Source organism: Apteryx mantelli, chromosome 3 (genome assembly GCF_036417845.1).
Source record: "Apteryx mantelli isolate bAptMan1 chromosome 3, bAptMan1.hap1, whole genome shotgun sequence".
Classification (NCBI taxonomy): domain Eukaryota; kingdom Metazoa; phylum Chordata; class Aves; order Apterygiformes; family Apterygidae; genus Apteryx; species Apteryx mantelli.
In genome coordinates, this window is record NC_089980.1 from 40,457,286 (window position 1) to 40,477,698 (window position 20,413).

The 20,413-nt window shown below is 41.2% G+C and overlaps 1 protein-coding gene across 1 annotated transcript; it reads right to left on the reverse strand.

Moving 5' to 3' along the window:
- Positions 1-2,738: 2,738 nt before the first annotated feature.
- Positions 2,739-16,868, reverse strand: CALM2 (calmodulin 2). Its single transcript, XM_013943792.2, has 6 exons — positions 16,747-16,868; positions 12,128-12,158; positions 6,325-6,468; positions 6,138-6,244; positions 5,114-5,249; positions 2,739-3,640 (listed from the first exon to the last, which is right to left on the reverse strand). Exons 1-6 carry the CDS (start codon positions 16,747-16,749, stop codon positions 3,612-3,614), a joined length of 450 nt encoding a protein of 149 aa, XP_013799246.1. The 5' UTR covers positions 16,750-16,868; the 3' UTR covers positions 2,739-3,611.
- Positions 16,869-20,413: the final 3,545 nt, after the last annotated feature.

Below are 20,413 nucleotides of genomic sequence, written 5' to 3' on the forward strand. Positions count from 1 at the left end.
TCTAGATGCCATTAAGAACATTTGTGATTCATGGGAGGAGGTCAAAATATCAACACTCACAGGAGTCTGGAAGAAGTTGATTCCAGCCCTCATGGAGGACTTTGAGGGCTTCAAGACTTCAGTGGAGGAAGTAACTGCAGATGTGGTGGAAGTAGCAAGAGAACTAGAATGGGGAGTGGAGCCTGAAGATGGGACTGAATTGCTGCAATCTCCTGATAAAACCGATGAGGAGTTGCTTCTTAGGGAAGAGCAAAGAAAGTGGTTTCTTAAGATGGAATCTACTCCTGGTGAAGATGCTATGAACATTGTTGAAATGACAACAAAGAATTTAGAATATTACATACACTGAGTTGACAAAGCAGCGGCAGGGTTTGAGAGGACTGACTCCAATTTTGAAAGAAGTTTTCTTGTGGGTAAAAATGCTTTCAAACAGCATTGCATGCTACAGAGAAATCTTTCCTGAAAGGAAGAGTCAATCAATGCGGCAAACTTCATTGCTGTCTTATTTTAAGAAATTGCCACAGCCCCCCCAACCTTCAGCAACCACCACCCTGATCAGTCAGCAGCCATCAACATCAAGGCAAGACCTTCCATCAGCAAAAAGATTATGACTGGCTGAAGGCTCAGATGATTGTTATCATTTAAGCAATAAATTTTAATTAAGGTATGTACATTTTTAGACAATGCTATTGCACACTTAGACTACAGTATAAACAACTTTTATATGCACTGGGATACCAAAAAATTAGTGTGACTCACTTTGTTATACCTGCTTTATTGTGGTGGTCTGGAACTGAACCTGCAGTATCTGAGGTATGCCTATACTACACAAGTTTGTTCTTGCTGTTGTAGTAGGGAGCGTAAGAAGCTTCACCATGTTTAACAGAACTAGATCAGGGTTAGTATTTTAGCAAGCTGTCAGGAGCTGAATTTGCAATTTTAGAGCATTCCTACGCATCTAGAAGTTTGCCTAGAATGACTTAAGGACTGTAATACCTAGACTGTTTCACAGTATTGAAAATATCTTCAGATGTGCCTCCAAAGTATTCAAATATGAGATCAATGCCATTAGCTGCCACCATTTTACTAATGTATGCCTCAAGAGATATATTATTCTATTAACAGGAAGCACCAAAAAGTATTACCCCCATTCTGCAGTTAAAGTACTATGTAAAATAGGGCTAGAAGACTTCAATATTGACCCCCCCCCAAAAAAAATCAGCCATTGCATTATATCAGCAACACAGACATTAAACAAAGATAGCAACTTTGATTCTTGTGACCAAACACTGAATAGGGTGCAGCTAAAATGGGACAGTAAATAAAAGGTGCCTTCCTTCAAATAAGCTTCATTTATTCATCATGTGAAAGGCATCTGTCTTAGCCAAGGCAGTCTCTAACAGAACCCTCTCCCTCTCAACCCGTCAGACACTTTCAAATCATGCTGAATTGAAGGCAAGCAAATGCACCCTCTTGTCAGATCTTAGTTTGCATTACTTACCTCTAAAAAGGTAACATTCAGTACTCCCAAAATTTAGAATCTGAAGCGTTGGTTCTTGTACCCTGTCAAATCCTTCTCATCCTACGCTAGTTTAAAAGCAGATGTCATATGTCCAGCCTGCTAGGTTACAGGAGGAAGACTGGATAAGAAACAATTGGTCACTTGTTTGGTCACTCATTTTATAGGAGGCAAACCCTAACCGGTATTGTATTTAGATTACATGAACTTTCCGAATCCAACTGCCAATATGCAAGGTACTATTCTAAGAAACTGATGCTAGCAAATGAAATACTTTCAGCATGCATCCCCTGGAAGATCAGTAGATCTACTTATAGATGTTATAGAGCAGGGCTTTCCAGGCTCAGTGACCATAAATTCATTTTATCTAGTATCTCTGAAATCAGGGTTATCAGCTGCCCAATTTCACTATTAAGACCCCACAGATGTTATAAAAGCTGTAAAACATTAGCAAACTGCTCTGCTGGGACCAGTGAGGGCTACCAGAAAGCAGGGGCCAGTGCTTTGTTTAAAGGCAGCCAGAAGCCCCAATTAAAATAACAATATCATGTAAGATTAGCCAATTCTTGCACAGAGTAAAGAGAAGTGGCACAAGTCATATCTGGCATGCTGTTGAGGTCTTTGATTTGTCCTTGGTCAAAATAGGTTTGATTAAAAAAAAAAGTTCTGAAAGCTTTGACCACAAACTAGTGCTACAGGCACTAGCAGATCAGTAAGAGAAGGTTTTTCTAACATACTTTGAGCTGATCGCATCCTGAAAGGCAAAGCACTGACATAGTTTCAGAAGAGTCTAGATGTGATACTAAGTTACCCCAATGTACCAGATGATAGGGAATAAACTCCAAATAATTAAAAGAAAGCAAACAGGTTTAGTTGTCTGAACAAGGAATTTTAATTTTAGGTCAACTATTGAACTAGGTCAACATCCAGTTCACAATGTCTACAAATAGTGGGCATAACCAGTCACTACGGTAAGTTTATTGAAGCACCAAGCTCCACACAAGACTGTAAAATACATTTTAAACTACTAGTAAGAAAGCTTCTCCAAGTCAACAATACTATTAAGGGCCAGAGTTTAAGGTCTAAGTTTTCACCTTCCAAGCTATTTTAAGACAGCCAATCCATTGCATAAGCAAACCAAACTGCTACATACTGAAATATTAGAGCAGCAACTGTATTGAACAAATTCTGTAAATAATTCAAGGATACATTGAAACAGTATGGGTAAATTGTAATTTTTTATTGGAAAACAAATATACAACTTGGAATGGATCTGAGGCAAATCGTGCCATAAGCAGATTTTTGAAAATAAGTGGCTAAACAAAGTTTAAAAAGCATAGTAACAAGAGGAGAAAATGTTCTCTGGTATAGGACCAGCAGTACAAAAAAATTGTGTATGAGTACCTGGATAACACACCCGTTTTGCATTAGTGCAACTTTTAAGTTTCATATTGTTGACTGTCAATCGTCCACAAAGTTAAGACTCCACATTTCAACAACATGTTACAGGTATGGCCACAAACAAGTTACCATGAAGCAAGTTAGGAGAGATTTTTTTACAGTGCATTAGCTGTTTCACTATGTACTGTTCACATGGTTTTATCCTGCAGATGAGTGCAAGAGTCCTCATCCTCCATCACAGAAAGCAGAATAAACTATCTTGTATGTATGGGAGAACTAGAGCCAGCACGGTGCTTTAACTAAGGAATAGCTAATGCACAGTAAACCCTAACTTACTTTATGTAACTTGTTACATTAGTCATACCTAAGTCTCCTAAAGAAAGCTTTTTTTTTTTTAAACAGACAACCCAGATGTTCCCTCATTTAACCAACTCCATCTAACTTTAGATGTGCAGAAGGGCTTAAATATCCAGAGTAAGCCACATGCAACATTTGTTACTTTGATCAATTTTCCAAAAATCAGAACAATGACAGTAAGATAAAGGAGAAAAACATGGAGGAATGGCCTTCTAATTACTATACATGCATATTCTTTTGACAGTAAGGGAAAAACCTTTTACAGATAAGTTACAAACAGAGAAAAGGCAAATAAACAATTTTGTACAAGAAATTTAACACATTCTGTACATCTTCACTTCGCTGTCATCATTTGTACAAACTCTGTAAAAGGAAAGAGTTGCAAAAGAGTTATTCAAAGAAAAATCTGAATTGCAAGATTTAAGTGATCTGTCTTACCAATTTTGAGACAGTGTTTAGCACTATATTATCAGTTATATTCAAAAAAGCATCTTGAAGACATTCCCTTTTTCTACCAGCCATGCCTAAAAACCTTTAATTTTTTTTAAATGGTGAAAGGCCTCTACTTTTATCAGTAAAGTTGGTCCCCACTGAACTGGGGAATGGCCTTAGTGCCGAAACAAGTAAGACATTTGTGTCCTCTCCTGTTTCTCAATGAGCTACAAATAAACACTTCTGGTTGCCTTGCCTATAAGGGATCATGCTGACATCACCATCCATTAAATAAATGTTCAAGCAAGGCATTACCTTGGCTTGAATCTCTTCAAAGCAAAATAGTTTAATTATTACTATTTTGCTTAACTGGCTTTAAGTTTTTGAACCATCCCTATTTCACAGTACATGGGAAGTTAGTAAGTGAAGACTCATAGCTTGTGGGAACTGTGCCCAATATACTTAATCTATGGCTCAGCAAGTTAACATCCTTTCAGATTCCCAGATTCCTTTTAACTGGCTTGTTCACAAGCTCCAGAAGAGCTATTTGAAACAAGGGTTGCCTGCCCTCTTTAATGTCAGCTTCCTCACCTGTGTGTTTGTAAGTACAATTATGTAGAGGTGGTCTCATTTACAAAAATGCCTTTTTATCCTCAAATGAGGGGTCATCCTGAGGTCATAACCAAAAAGTTCTTAAATGAAGCTAGACTTACAGCCTGGGAACAGTAAGGGGATTATCTGAAAACACCCTAGCTCATGTTTCTACTCAAGTGTTTGGAAAGCTAAAATGAAAGCCAGCTTCATGCTTGAACTGCAAACAAATGTCTAACAGAAGCCCTTCTGCTTCCATGACTTAAGTTTTCAGTATCAGAAGAACAAAGCAAGTAAAAAATAAGTTATTGCTACAACTGACTGCAGCCAAATTCTCCATTTTAAAAAGGTCTTCTGAAGTTCTTGAAATTGCTAGGTATTTTAGAGGCTTCCTCCCCCTTTTACTGGTAAGTTTCATAGTATTCAAATTAAAGACTTGCTAGAGGTCAGTTGATTTCCTTTCCTAGTTTGCTTTCTGATCAACATTTCAGTGCAGTATGTGAACAGAATACACACATCATCTTAACTTCCTTATTCTAACAATCTTTACCACAGTTAGATTTAGAGAACTATTTCTTACATTACACAGTTCAATAGCCATTTTTGCCTTATGCACAAGGTAGCAATAACTCAATCTTATGTAGATGTACACAATGTATGCACTAAAAAAGTAAAATATTAGCTTAAAGGAACACTAACTGCTGAGAAAACCTCCCATCTGAACATTGCCCTATTTAAACTTGATATAAGTACCAAATACCATTACTGTGGTGTGGAAACTGCTACACAAAGAATCAGTTCATGGCTCCTTACCTTCATAGTTTACTTGACCATCACCATCAATGTCTGCTTCCCTAATCATTTCATCAACTTCTTCATCTGTTAGCTTCTCCCCAAGATTTGTCATCACATGGCGAAGTTCTGCAGCACTAATATAACCATTACCGTCCTGGGAGGGAGGGAAAAAAGGAAGTCTGGAATAGACTTGTCTAAGGCCAAATGATTTGCATAAACTTGCTCAGAAATATTCTTAAGCTGTAACATTAAGAGATTAGCATAGTTTTATCCACAAACATTTGCACAAGGCAAGTGAGAGCTGTAAGGCTATCTTCAGTATTGTCAGGTTCTTAGTCTTAAGACTAGACATTAAAAACAACTTATCCAATATAGTCCACTTTTGCTGTCCTATCCCAGGATGCATTTCTATTGCTGACAAAGCAATCCGCATTTTTTACAGCTTCTCAGGTGATGGATGCCACCAACCATGTGACAATCTGCTTCAATTGTCTATTCCTTAGATCAGAAGCTGCTTTATTTCACCTGCTTCATAAGTACAGCAAACAACTGAAAGGCCTTCACAGGCCACTGTTACATATTCTATTCTAGTTGATATGCTGGATACCAAAGTACTAGTGCGTACAGACCCAAAATTGACAGCCCCCCTGCAAGCTACTTAAAGCTACATATTCCGTTTAAAAAATGCATCTAGCTTAAGAAGCTGACTAACTGTAGACTCAACTAGCATTTTACATAGTAAACACTAAGACTTAAAGGATTACCATTTTTAAATATTTAAGCAGTTCCCCTGCTAACCTTGTATCAGAGTTTTAGTACCATAGCAGCGAGGCGATGTAAGAGCTTACTATTACCGAGGAAACTTAAGTGCTTATTTGACTTTCAGTTAGTCCCACAGTAGACTGAATTTTATGCTGACTAGTTAACCTAGAAATTCTAGATGGAAGGACTGCAAATATCCCTCAGTTCAGTGAGAAAGTTTATCAGAAGTCAGTTTGAGTTTTTGTAACATGAAGATTTGTTAAGGTAAGCATTTTAGTACCTTATCAAACACACGGAAGGCTTCTCTAATTTCTTCTTCACTATCTGTATCTTTCATTTTTCTCGCCATCATTGTCAGAAACTCTGGAAAGTCAATTGTGCCATTGCCTGCAAGATACTCAATTTGTTAGAAAATAAACATGGTTTTAGGTATTCTACCAAGTAATTACCCATTAGCAAAGTCTTACCATCAGCATCTACTTCGTTGATCATATCCTGCAGCTCTGCTTCTGTGGGGTTTTGACCAAGCGATCTCATCACCGTCCCCAACTCCTTTGTAGTTATAGTACCATCACCATCCTTGTCAAATAGTGAAAAAGCTTCTTTGAATTCTGTACAACAGTAAAAAGGAGTCAGTACCTTCAGCTCTGAAACATCAAGTTTACTTAACCTTATAAAAATCCAATGTGGTTTATAGTTCTAAATTACAAAACTTTTCCTACTCTTAAGAAAACTTCAATATGGAATTCAGTTTGCTACAATTGCAATGCCAGCATGCAAGCACCGGCATTTGGACAAACACCTGCCAGCCTACCAATAACAACATTTAGACCTAAAAAAAAACAAAACAAAAACACACACAGAAGGATCATCCACTTCAGAACTGCTTAGATGTCTGCAAGGTCTATCTAGAACCAGAATCCCTAGTAGAGAGCTGAAACAACTAGCTATCTGCAACTAGAATTACCCATATCATTGGTAGAAATCACTTCCTAAAGGCATTTCGCACTGGAAGAACATTACTGCACAGAATCAAGACCCAAATATTTCTGCGAATTTGAACATGATAGTGTTCATGCACTTAGGTTTATGCATCTTCAGTTCTCTAGTTTACTAGCAGCATATTCTGTACTCAAATTGAGTGTGCCCATTCTTGGTAACCTTCGTTTTAATACTGTTTCTGCTAAGCAAGTAGTTGAAGTGCTTGGAGAGAACACACTTTCATTTGTAAAGGAGAACCAAGTTCAGATTTTATGAGCAGCAGTCCTACAACCACAAAAATAGCGGTTCTTACTCAAGTTGCTCGTATGGATGCTTTTCTTATGAGAAAGCAGTAAGAAATTACTGTAAGAAAAAGCTGAAAAATGGTACCCAAATGCTACAGCTTAATAGCACTTCCATTGCTAAGAGCTCCTAACATTTGACCATACTAGCTAAAAAAGAACTTCTCCGTGTTCTTCCATCGGACTTCAGTCTAGGTATATACACAACACTTCAGTAATCATCCTTCAAGGGGGAATCATTGCCATCATACCCATTTCTGAAAAGCTGCTCAGAAAGTTGCTTCAGCCTTACTACATCCTGAAGCAGCCTTCACTAAAACTAGTCAAACACAGCTGTGGTAAGACTGCATGTTTCCATGTTACCTCTTAGTCCCCTACAATGGCTATATTGTCCCCAGCAGTATTAATACAAGCACAACATGTTTAATTGTGCAGTCCAAAAATGAAGATGATTTTAATCCATACCATCTGTTTGTCTTTGGCCACAGACACCCAAACCTAGTTGACTGACTGAAACAGTTCATGCAAAAAACACAGGTAATCATAAGTTTTTAAAACAAGAAATATATTTCATTGCATAGTTCAGATCCCTTTACAGCTTCCAGGACATCTGAGTTCACGCCTTTGGAGGATTAATTAGCTGAAGAGTACTTCTACATCAGTAACTCTTTCCACAAATTAAATCCTCAACAGTTCCAAGCAGCAGCCAGCTTTCCAGATGGTGGGTTTCCCAGCTCAGAATTAGTCATAGTAAAAGTTTTATTATTGTCACATGAACAGCTTCAAGTCTTACTTCATCCATTTCATACTCTAACACACTTGAGGTGAGTACAAGCTATCAAGTGTTAAAAATGCAACCACAAAAATTGTTTTTTTTGTTCATGGACATAGCTATAATAGCAGATCCATAGCTATAATAGCAGATCCACAGTTGAGTCTCATCAAAACAGAGGGGAAAAACCACACTTTTGTACCTAACATGCTTAGTGTCCTGAAAGACAACTCCTGCTGTTTAGTGCCTAAGAATTAGAACAAGGCTAAAGGACGAAAGGAAACAGTTTCAAGCCAGTGCAGTTTCCACACTATGCAGAAACAGGCCTAGCCAAACAGGCAGTCAAATCTTGTACCCAACATAACTTTTAAACATTCTTCAGAGCCAGTTTCAGTTAGCTTAGAGGCAAATAGGCTTGAAGGAAAGTTATTCACCAGAAAAAAGGCTTTTGGGTCAAGGCTACTAGAGATGATCATAGCCTGTTACGGAAGGACCTCAGAACAGGCAAACACTTGACTACTTGACTCTTGACAAGCACTTATTACAACCAATTGTCTGTTAACATTCAAGCTAAGGCTGAAGCTGTTAGCTGTCAGTAACCCCACCATAAAGCAGTACTGCAGCAACTCCACTTAAACATAGCACTTCTACCTTCACACAACTCAGACTTGCTTTCTAGAAAGCAGAACCATTGAGTAGCATATTCTGGATACTTGAAATGGATCATTCGGGGACAACTCTATCTTTGAATGAAAGATATCACAGGCTAAGAACGGACTGAAGTTAAGATGGGGATCAGCAGCATGTTCACATTTGAAATGCTGCACTCAGGGATATGATTAAAACACAATCAGTTAGCTCTTCAACCACTTCTAGTAACCACCTCCAGTAATTAAGAGCATAGGAATCATAACCTAAGCAGGTATAGTTTACCTCAGAACAAGAATATCCTAGCATAGCTCTGGAAGACTTGTGGTAACAACTAGCAGAGTAAAGGCATCTATGAAATGCTGAAATTTAAAGTGAGAAATTCAATTCTTGTTTAATAAACTTAATGTTGCAGAAACCATCTCCCATGCCTTGGAAACACCTTTGACTCCATGTTATGGACAAAGCAAATCCTCCTAGCTACTCAACACCCCATATCAAACTGCTAAAACTCTCTCCTGAATCCTAGATATGGCTAGTCTGTCAGAGGCATCTAAGGATGTAGTGCCAAGAACAGCCTCTTCAGGCCCACCTACAGTGGTTGAGCTTTTCCTTTCTTCATAAGGGAAGCAGTACATCAAGGGGAAAGTTTACTTCCAGGCTGCACAGGAGGGAGAAAGTAGCCCAACAGAACATTAATTCTGAAATACCCCAGCTCAAAATAAATCTAGTAACAATTGGTTCTGAGACATCTCAGCATCACATCTTACTAGATGAAGTGTCAGTCTTAAGTGACTTCATGTTCCAAGCTAGAACTACTATTCCTGCTCACAAGCAGTTTAGTCAACTACATCTAACTTTAGGAGAAGGTCAATTGTTCTCTTCACAGTCATCAGGAGCTTAAGATCTAAACACAACTACTTCTACTATGAAATAAATTCTAAGTAACTGCTGTGGTCAGATCCCCAGAGAACTACAATACACTAAGTGACAAGGCATAACAAAACACCCTGCACAAGCCTGCTAGTTCAGAAAGTTGCTTTAGTTTAGAGGCTTCTATTTGAAGTCTAGGGGAAGCTCACCAGACTAGTAGTTTTGAGATAAAAACACCCTTCAAATTTTCTTACCACCCACATTTACTAGTCCTGATCTATTTACCTTTTTTAATGGAAAGCTTAACCAAAGGGGCATCTATTTGTCTTGGTAACTTCAATCCTTACAGAATGTGAACATTAGTTGCAGCTTCATTCAGTACCTATCCAACTTTCAAAAGCAACATTTTCTATGAAAAAGAATAATCCTGGGAAGTCTTTCACCCTGACCTATAAAAACAAAAAACTTCAGTCTCATGACTAGTGAGTTCCAAAGTTAGCCTATGCAGCAGGAAATAAGAACAAACTTACTGGAATCTACCTGTATTCTGGTGCCTCAGAACAAAGGTAGAAGTAAAGGTGGTTCTTTTTTAAACCCAGGAGAAGCAGCAGCTTTAAATACTTAAGGAAGTGAATGTTGTCTCTACCTTATAGGTTGTTGGTTTTTTTTTTTTTTTTTTTTTAAAAAACTTAAGCCCACCTTCAAGTCAAAAGCTAAACTGCTTCAAAGAAGCTGCAATGGATTAGCAGGAGCTCAAGTCTTTACCACACAGCTAGGATCTGTGTCATACATCCAAACTACACCACTGACAGTTTGGATCTTTTTCCACATGAGACTCGGGCCTACAATAGCAAAACTAAGCAGAATGCTTAGACAGTTGCACCCATTCCTAAACAATACTGAGGAGTTCCCTAATAAACCTGCAGTGGGTTTACATCTTCACAACAGAGGTATGTGGTTTGCTTGCACACACACATTTGCTTAATGAAACTCTGTAGTTGAACTGAAAGTGGCAGACTATGCTACACCAGAGACTGACACTAAGTTATAATTCTTTTCACACAGATGAAAATTCTCTATTCAAGTATGAGAAGCTGATTTGTATTCACTGTCAGCTCTGAGAATTAACACTACTTCAGGGTTAGTCCAAACGTTAGCTAATCAATAATGACAGTATAAGCTTCCTGTTTATTATTCCATAATCAGCTACATTAATAAAGCTTCTACAGTTGAGAACTGAAACAATGAACTATCACTGAAAAGACAGCAGTGACAATCAATAAAGCCTGTTTCAACTAAACCGATCACAAAATCTGTAAGATATGTAAGGCACTTACAGAAAAATCTCAAATTGAACTAGATTTGGCTTGTGCTTACTCATAAGGCAGTACCATGGCAACAAGTAAATAGACTAAGGACTTTCCACACAACCATAATTAGTCTCTTATGAGTTAAAGCTACCTTCTAAAGTCCAAAAGCTAGAGAAGAATGTTCTTACACTTCAAATTTGGCTATTATGATAAAAACAAACCAGGTCATTATGACACATTATGACAGTGTTTAATACAGTGTTTAAGAGTTATACCATCATTAAATAGCAATATCTCTTAAAGTCTGTGATTTGTATACCTGGCTGGATAGTATTAGATTAGCTGAATCCTAACACCCTCTAAAGTCATTTCACATGACATTTATGCACACTAAGATTTGCCTGTATAACTACACACTTGTCAGATCAAAATCCACTGAAATGTATATATCAATCACAAGGCTGAGTTCTGCATCACCAATGTACTGCAGCTTTAAGTCACACCAATTATTGAAGTTGAAATCGACCTTTGAAAAGCAGTGACAGATACTAGTTTGTGCAGCCTGCATGGGCAGATGTGATAACCAGGTTTGAGCCACTAGTAGTACAGTTCTCTGTACACTAAAACCACTGTTTGGGGGGCAGGGGGAACAATACTAGAACTTGGGAGTTGCCTATTTCAGTAAGCATTTCAGAGCAGTATCAGGCCCTCAGAAGAATGTACAGGACATTTATGGCCAAGTACACAACACTTCTGATTATGGCCTATCAGCTGTTGGCCATCATGAAGCCAGTGTCTTTACTATCAGAAACAGCCAGAAGAGTCTGACACACCTCCATGGACAGGAGAGTGCAAAGCAAATTAGTTCCAGGGTTTTTGCCTTCTGCTAGAAAGAAGGCAGAGTACTTCAGATTCCAAATCTTCAACACAGATTTCCACCCTCCCACACACACTTAGTTATCACTTTAGCAAACTTTAGACCATTTTGTAGTTATGAAAAGAAAGAATCCCAAGAGTCCATAATCTATTGAAGCATTAGATATCCTTTACTAGAACAGTTCAAAAAGCAGTTTCATTAGATAAACTGCAATGTTAATAGCACCATCCAGTATAATCTTCACAGGAAAAAAAATTGTCTTCTCATGGCTGATAATAGCTAGCTATGAGGACCATCTAATTATTCTGGAGGACAAAACATCAGATTCACTGCATCCAAGGTTGTTTGATGAAGGCAAGCCTTTAAGATTTAGCTGATGAATTAAAACATTCTACACTAGTTCTTTAATTCTAAGAAAGCTAAATATCTTACAAACATGCACTGTCACTGGATTAAAAGATGTGCCAGGTCAAGCAGGACTATCAACACAGCATGTAAAAGCCTTACCTGCAATCTGCTCTTCTGTCAGTTGATCAGCCTGCAATAAGAAGAGAATATTATTACAGATGTGCAAAAGTTTGAGCCAAGACCAGATACAGATTTGTAGAGGCTTCCGAATAAGGTAGCTGCTCTTCAGACTTAATCTTTAACATTCAAAAATAGTCCTAACCAACAGAGCTCAAAAGTCATCAGGATTGCTTGCTAGGAACTGGCAACCTGTCCTCATTTACTGATCCTGTAAATATCAGGTACACCCAAATACTGAATTACCAAGAATATAAACAATTGCCCAACCAACACTACCAACTCCAAGGCATGCAAGTCCCTCTAGATAAGTTAAAAAACCCCAACAGAAAACATACCTCATCAACACATCAGACTAATACTTCAGTAAATAGTCTCAGCTTTAATATTAAACACTTCAGGTTTAAGCCCTTTGGCAGCAACCCCCAAAGCTGAGGGGGACTCTAGTCTACTCTGCCAAATTATAGAGCCATAATTATAAAAATATACTCTTCTCTAGAATGAGGTGATCCCTTGATTGACATGAAGCTTCCTGTTCAAGACCCAGCAGTAAGAACAGAGTCCATATAATCAGTGCCAACAGCTTCAGAACAATCTGGTAATTTTAATGCATTTTAGTTGTCTATACTACTTTTTTTTCATACCATCATAGACCTGACTAGTGTAAGGGAGTTTACAAAGCCACTGAGAGAGATTGAGTGGTATCAGATTTATCATTTTTGCATCAGTAATTGGGTAAGCACCAGCTCATACTGAAGACTTGAATCAACTGCATTTGTCAGCAATTAAAAAAAATTTTTTTTGAGACCAAATCCAAACCAACTCTTAGAGTATAAAACTGCTTGAGGAGAGTAGAAATATTTCTGTTTTCAAGTCAGATTTTCCAAGTCAGTTGATTCTTCAAGCAAATTCTAGATAGCCTCAGTTGAGTTACAATAAAGGTCACATGTTTCTTCAAGGAGGCACCTTTGAGCTTTCTACCCCACAGAACCCCACTGAAAGGTTAAAAGACTAAGGTGTAGAAAACACAAATGCACTCACTCAAACACTGGTATTTTAGTTGTTCTTATGACAACCACCTTACAGCAAGCTTTCAGTTATAATTACTGCAATATTGACAGTTGGCATTATTTTCAGTCATTAGTTTTGCCTATGGAAAGGTTTATCTACACATACCTTTTCTCAGTATTTCTTTAGCAGATGGCATAACTCATATATGCTCCATCTGTCAATTTTAACTTGACTAATTTCAATTTGGATTACATTTCTATATTGAATACAATCTTGGAAGTTACTAGCTTCTGGTCATTCTGCTCAACAGGAATGAGGTTAACACCTCAGGCAACCATAGAGGGCTAAACTGCTTAAAAAAAGCTATGCATACAATACAGTGACAACCCAAGATTAAGGCAATAATCAGCCATTTCTCAGACTGCCTATGGCTCACCTACTCTATAAGAATCCAGGCCATACTAGTGAGCAACTTCTAAGAGAGCAGTGAATGGTTATACCACAGCTATATACTCCATTCATTTTAATCTTTGCACCTGTAAGAAGTATTCACATACAGGTCCAACATCTTTTAAAGAGATATTCAAGAGTATCAGCAAGACTAGTCAGAATCAGTCATCAAATCAATATTAAGCTTTGAGATACAAGCATACAGCTGGTCACTCAAGAGAGGACTCGCATGTTGTTTGTCTGGAGTTATCATTAACACAGGCTCATACCTTTACATGCTATTTCATTTTTATTGCTCAAGTGAGGAGAATGGTGTACTACATTTCTATAGGATATTTATATCCACAGAAAGCTGTCAATCAGATTTAAGTAGCAAGAACCCAGTTTGTTCAGGTCAATACTTATGGGTTATCAAGCTGAGCCACATACTGCTTAATATAAACATTATATACAGAGACATGACATTATGCATTATTTAATCTGTTAAGGGTCCCCAAACTCTTCCTCTCTAACTCTTCCAGTGACTTAAAGCATCCTGTAGCCACTAACCATAAAAATGGATAAGCTTTGTCAGTACCTGTAAGGGGTACAGTGTTAGAGAAGAGCATGAAGACTCACTAGAAGCCACCGGTAAATGGCAGTTGAAAGATAAGCTAGGAGGTGGGGCAAGGTTGAACAAACACCATCTGTACTCTGCAGTGCTAGGCTCTGCAGGGACTGCTGCGCAACAGCAGTAAAAGGCGGAGCTAACAAGTCTGCTAGATAGCTGCCTTATCCATCCACCTGCATGGCATGCATCAGCCCTGATCCATGCATGGAAGTCACAGGCCTCTGTAGTCATTACAGGGGCCTTTACAACCTCCTTTTCCTGATTTTAACCTAGTTACTCACGCAACATATGTGATAATATACAGACATTCAATAATTCAACATAACTTAGAAACATACATTTAAACATCTAAGTTATAACCATAACCTATGCTGCCTTATTATAACCTTGCCTATGCTGCAAAAGCTTTGATAAGCACCTTCCTTTTGTCAAGATCCACCTGAAAACCTTCTCCTTTGACATCTTCTGAAGAGTCAAGTTGTAACTATTATTGCCAAAGTTTAAGTGTCCAAAAGGGTTTTTTCCCCCCCTCTTGATCTGGAATCAAGGAACCCATCACAGCTTTGACAAGACATTTTCTCACCTACTTTGCTGCAGTTTTGTTTTTACTAAAATAGCCCCCATTCCCTACACAGATTATGCTGAGTGCCTGACAAAGCTTCCTAGAAAAGGGAAGCTGTTACATGTGCAGCAATTTCAGCAGCATATGCAGCCTCTAGAGGAAGTGTTGCATTTAAGTCAAAACTGCTATGCAGTAGTCAGTTCAGAAGATCCTCAACAGACCCAAGTCCAACACTGCCCAATAGAGAACTACCAGCAAAGCACAGAACAGATGACACTGTTCTTTCCCCAAACTTGGGGTTTTGCTATATTTCACAGGTACTAAGATCTGAATGGACAGTTCTGTTCTGGCAAGATTAACTGAAGAATAGGAACTAGACAGACTAGCATATACAAACTAAAAATTATGCTTATGATATGCTGGCTTATTTTGAGTGCAAAGCTTTCTGCTCTGACTAGCATATGCAGCATTGGACAACATATATTCACAGGTTTAGCCAGTCTCATCTGTCAGGACTAACTAAAACCACATTCAAAATGCCACTCTGGCTTTGGACACACCCATTTCTATATAGATCTTGCTTGAAGATACTCCATTTTGGTTCTGTATAGATGACTAGATGACGACTAAAAGCAAAATGAAAGTCTTCTGCTGCTAGATTCACTGCTTTCTTTATAGATGGTTTGCTGTATAGGTTCATAATTCAAGATCAAATTCATGCTTCTGTTCACCTCTCCTCCTTACCCATCAAGGAGGATAGTTCAAAAAGAGCTTAAAATTTAAGGGCCCATCTTTCACATTAGACATTTTGAGTTCATGGTGATTTGATTCCTTAAAAAGAATGTAATGAATGAAAAGGCAATTCCACTATACTGCATCTTCCCTTATTGCTGGGATAGTACCAAGTGGTCACTAGTGTTGCTTTAGTTACAGAATTGCTCCTTTTTGTACGTTTCAGTGTCCACCTGTTTTAATCAAAAAAGCTAAACCCATATCCTTTAGACCAAACAAAAAAAAATCCTCCAATTCCACTCAATGTGTTCTAATTCGACAGAGTTGATCAAAATCCTAAACAAACATATTGCTATGAAAAATAAATCGGGCTTGATCAAGAAAATGCAGTACTGTCCATCGCAAAGGCCGAAACAGGAGACAAAAAAAAAGTTCAAAAGTCCCTTGTTCAATAGAACCACCGACAGCGAGGCAGTATCATAAAATCGGCAGGGGAGAGCGGCTCCAACGTGAGCTGACAACAGGTCTAGCAGGGAGGGAGATGGTGCAGTGAGGCAGCCAGCCCATCATCATGCTGCTTAGAAGCTGCAGGGCTCCGCACTGCATTATTACCAGGCGCAACACACCTCGCTAGCGAGCCAGACATCTTAAGCGCTCGCAGCACCAGTTGCCGCGACGCCGACTCCCCGGCCCCATTCAGCCGCACGCTCCGGCTCAGGGGAGCAGGGGGAAGGAAGCGATAAGAAAGTGGAGCTGGTGCCATCGTGGCAGGCTTCCTTCCCCCTCCCGGCACCCCCCACGCGGGTCCCCTCCCAGGAGGAACCGTTATCTGCCGCTCCCCACCCCCCCCCCCCGACACACACCCCGACAAAGCGTCATGGCGCTCCAACCGAGTGGCAGTTTGAATTTTGAATCCGCACCAACGCCCCAGGGCGGGAAAGGGACCCGGGCGGGACTCGTCCACCACCATCTCCTCCCACGCACACGGCGCCGCAGAGCGGGACCCCCCGCCCCAGCCTGCCCGCGCCGCCGGACTGAGCCCACCAGCCGCACAAGGGGGGCTTTCTCCCCTGCCCCTACCCCCACCCCGCCGCAGGCGACCTCGCCCCGCACCCGCTCAACGACATGCGCCTCTCCCCCCCTCCCGCAGCTCACCACAAGCGACCCCCGCCGCCACGCACCCGGCGGTGGCGGCACCCGCAGAGCCCTGCTGCTGCCTCATCCCCACACACTCACCATGGTGGCTCGGCCTGGCTGTGGGGTGTGGTGGAAACTAACGGCTGCACAGACCACAGCAGCTACCTGCCCGCTCTACGGCTCGCCTCACACTGAGCCCTGCCCGGCCGCCAGCAGTGCCTCATAAACCTCCTCACAGCCCGCCCGGATCGCTCCGCGGCGCTCCCTCCCCCTCCCCTTTCCCCCTCAGTGAACGGAGGTGCGAAAGAAGTCCCGGCTCGCCGCGCTCTCCACGGCAGAGCCTCCCGCACCCCGACTGTGCCCCCTTCCCGTCTCCAGGCCCCCGGGCCTCAGCAGAGGAGAGGGTGAGATGCGGGAAAGGGGCGGTTTTCACCCGCAAGGCGGCGCGGAGCGGGGGGGCAGAGGGCCGGTTGGGGGACTATTTCTCTGGGCGGAGGAGGATTTTAGAAAAAATGCCGAGGAGTGCAGAGACTCCAGAAGGAGGGCGCTGATTGGCGGGTTCGTACCTGCAATGCGTCACTTGGACATGCACGGTCTGGGCTGGGAAGCGGTTACCCCTCCCCCCGCCCGCAGTGCGCGAGGTCCGGCGCGGCAAGGCCGGGCCGGGCCAGGCCGGCGCCGTGCGGCGGCCCGGGGGTGCTCCCGCCTGCCCTGTCCCCCCCCCCCCCCCCCGCCCCTGCGAGCACACAGACGGGGGATGGTCCGGGCCAGAAATCCGCCCGTCCGCACCGGAAAGGCAGGCGTTGCAGCAGGGAGTGCCGGGGTGGGTAGAGCCCACAGTGCTCTGCTGCTGTTGACACACGTGTGATGAGCGGGAGTGGCGGCGGCCTTTGCAGAGTTGCGGGGCGGGGGACAGGGGCCTCGGCGGCGGCGCTGCCCAGGGCTTTCTGGAGCGTGACTGCCACACGAGGACGAGGACGAGGAGCCCTCCTGAGCCGCAGCGAATATAAACGCTGCGGCTGACGAAACGTGCGGGCTGCGCTCCAGCACGTCGCTCGAGGCGGCAGCGGCGAGTGTTGCCGCCGCTGTGGTGCGGTCCCACCGCTACCAAAGCGAGGAGAGGGGCTGAGCTTGGAGCAGACCCCCAGCGCAGGCCCTGCCAGCGCACCATCCGGAGCCGCCCGCCCTGACGGAGCCGTCCCAAGGCCTTGGCCCGCCCCGACGGGCAGAGGGACGAGGACCCAAAATTGGCTCGCGTCTCCCTTCGTGCTTTACCTTGAGACTTCACCAGAGTATATCTGAGAAATGTACCCCTGAGAGCACATTATCATAAAAAATTTCAAGTCTTACCTCACCATGCTCCAGAAAGCCTCACCCACAGAGTTACTAAATGAGACTCCCTCTGTATCCAGCATAGTCCAGAAAAATTCTCACCTCGCTCTCTAAGACAGAGATGCTTCATCACTAGTAGCATTGTTTAAAATAACAGATTCCCATATTACAGACCAGAGAGTCTCTTTGCACACGCACCGTGGTCTTGTGCCTGGGAACGACAGATGGCCAGCTACTTTCTCAGCTAAGATCTCGGGTCTTTGTAAGGGATTTCTCTAAGATATTTACTTACTTTTACTTACTTCAGCCAAAATTTCCAAACTGGCAAATAAATTTTCAAATGCATATAATGCAGCTAAAATCAACAGATAAGTCAACAAATAGCTGTCACTTTTGCTGAATTCAGTAAAACTAGGGCTACCCAGCATCTCTGAAGATCACAACACTTATTTTGGAATCATAAAATTTAAGTTTGAGGGCCCAAATCTGAATTTTATGAATTGTTGAGAACAAATTACCAATCACAGTATGATAAAAATGATCCCTTTCCATTCTATGGCTATTGCCATAGAATTGTCTAGCTGACATTTGTACAATACTTACAGATTTATTCTATACCTATCCATGCGTTATTACAAAAAACGAGCAATTGCTCTCACTTTATAAACTAAAGATGTTTCATTCATCACTGCTCTTTGTAGTCTTTATGGTTTATAGGCCATATAAATAGGATGCACTTGGGAGAGGACTAGCACAAACAAGCTCTTTGCAAAAAATTCTATGAGTTGTTCCTTCTGAATATTAACTGAAATTCTCAGGCCTGCTCTCTATTCAGAATTAATCTCATGTTCACTGAATTCAGGAACAAAGGAGAAAAACAGGACAAGGCCTTGTTTCTCAAAGTATTCAGAGACCCCTTGTTCAGTGTCAGAACCTCTCATCCTCACCATCCTACATTGTCATCACAGGGAACAGAGAAAACAACACAGTAAATTTTAAATTTGGCTTTCAGTCTTGAAATCTAAACTTACCATTTTGTGATACTTTTGCTTCTTAGCCCTCCTTTCCACTTAAACATATTTAGAGCTGTCCAAAAAACAAACACATCTAACTATTGTCTTTTCAGACTCTGATAACATTTTTAAATGTAAAATGTATGACTAGATAAAAAAATACTTTCTAGAGAAAGCAATAAATGCTAAAGTTAGTTACGTATGCCTCCTTATACATCTGCAATATAAAACAGTAGTAATTCCTTACCTATGGTCAGACTATTCTCAATGCAGCTAGATTAGGCATAAAGATAGTTTAAAGCTATTTTACTCCTCCCCATCCCCCCTTTTGTACAGCTTTACGGATTGCTCTGGTGTTCCCAACTTCCCTACAATCCCAGAGGCGTGAATCACTGCTGGCAAATTCTTGACCAAAAATTCATCACCCGCTCTAACTTTGGAGTAGGACTCAGGGGGCCTGTAAGCCACACAATCAAATCTAGAGCAGAATTTGCGCTAGCACGAGCCCAGAGAGTGCTGCTCTGTCTACGTGGAGCAGAACAATCCTGTGTGGAGACACTAGCTTGGGTCCGAGGAGCAATACAACCACATTTGCATAGTGCTGTGCCTGACTTATTAAGGTCTGCCTGGGTAAACCTAATTAGCCCCGCTGCAGCATTGCACTGACATAGCGGCAGTGGTTCCCATTCCAGAGCTACCCTTTGTTGTCTTTGTGCTTACAAGTTGCTCAGTATGGACATGTCTGCAGCCATTAGCACTCCACACTGAACACCTATTTATAAGCACGGTCCATAAGGCAGTGCGTGCACATAGCAGCACATAGGTTAATCTTAATATTTGGGGATAATTGTAAGTATCTTGGCAATAGAAAATCTCTCCCTTTATGGTACTCATTTGCTTTCCATTACTGTGTTAAATAACTGCCTTATTCTTATGTGCATTTATCCTCACAATATCTCAGAGTGACAAGATATTGTAGCACCCAGCTTTACAGGTGGGTTATTCAGGTACCACGACTCAACTCAGTGAATCAATAGAAATCAGGTATACACATATTTCTGCAGAGCAGGTCCTAAGACATTTGTCCAAAAGTAGATAGAAGGGCTGTACTGAGACCATATGTTCTGTCTAAGTCCTGTGCCTGGAATTTCCTATTGGCTGCCTCTGTGTCATCAGAAACACTGAGGCAATAGGAGACATGAGGCCTAAGGTTTAAATAAAATTTCTGCTCTCTAATTATGGCCTGGAGAGTCTGCAACAGAGCAAGGACTTGAGTACAAGTATTTCAGGTCTCAAAACCTGACCACCATACCTTTTTTTTCTGTCCATTAAACTATTGGATATGAGTCATTTATGAAATAATTCATACTTTTTTAGTTATATTCAGTTTGCTTTACAGGTTGAAGAAGTGGTCATTAAGA

Coding starts and splice junctions, on each gene's coding strand:
- CALM2 (XM_013943792.2), bottom strand. Junction 5,250..6,137: donor CCTTCCGTGTGTTTGATAAG/GTACTAAAATGC, acceptor CCTCCCTCCCAG/GACGGTAATGGTTATATTAG. Junction 3,641..5,113: donor TGGTCAAGTAAACTATGAAG/GTAAGGAGCCAT, acceptor TTCCTTTTACAG/AGTTTGTACAAATGATGACA.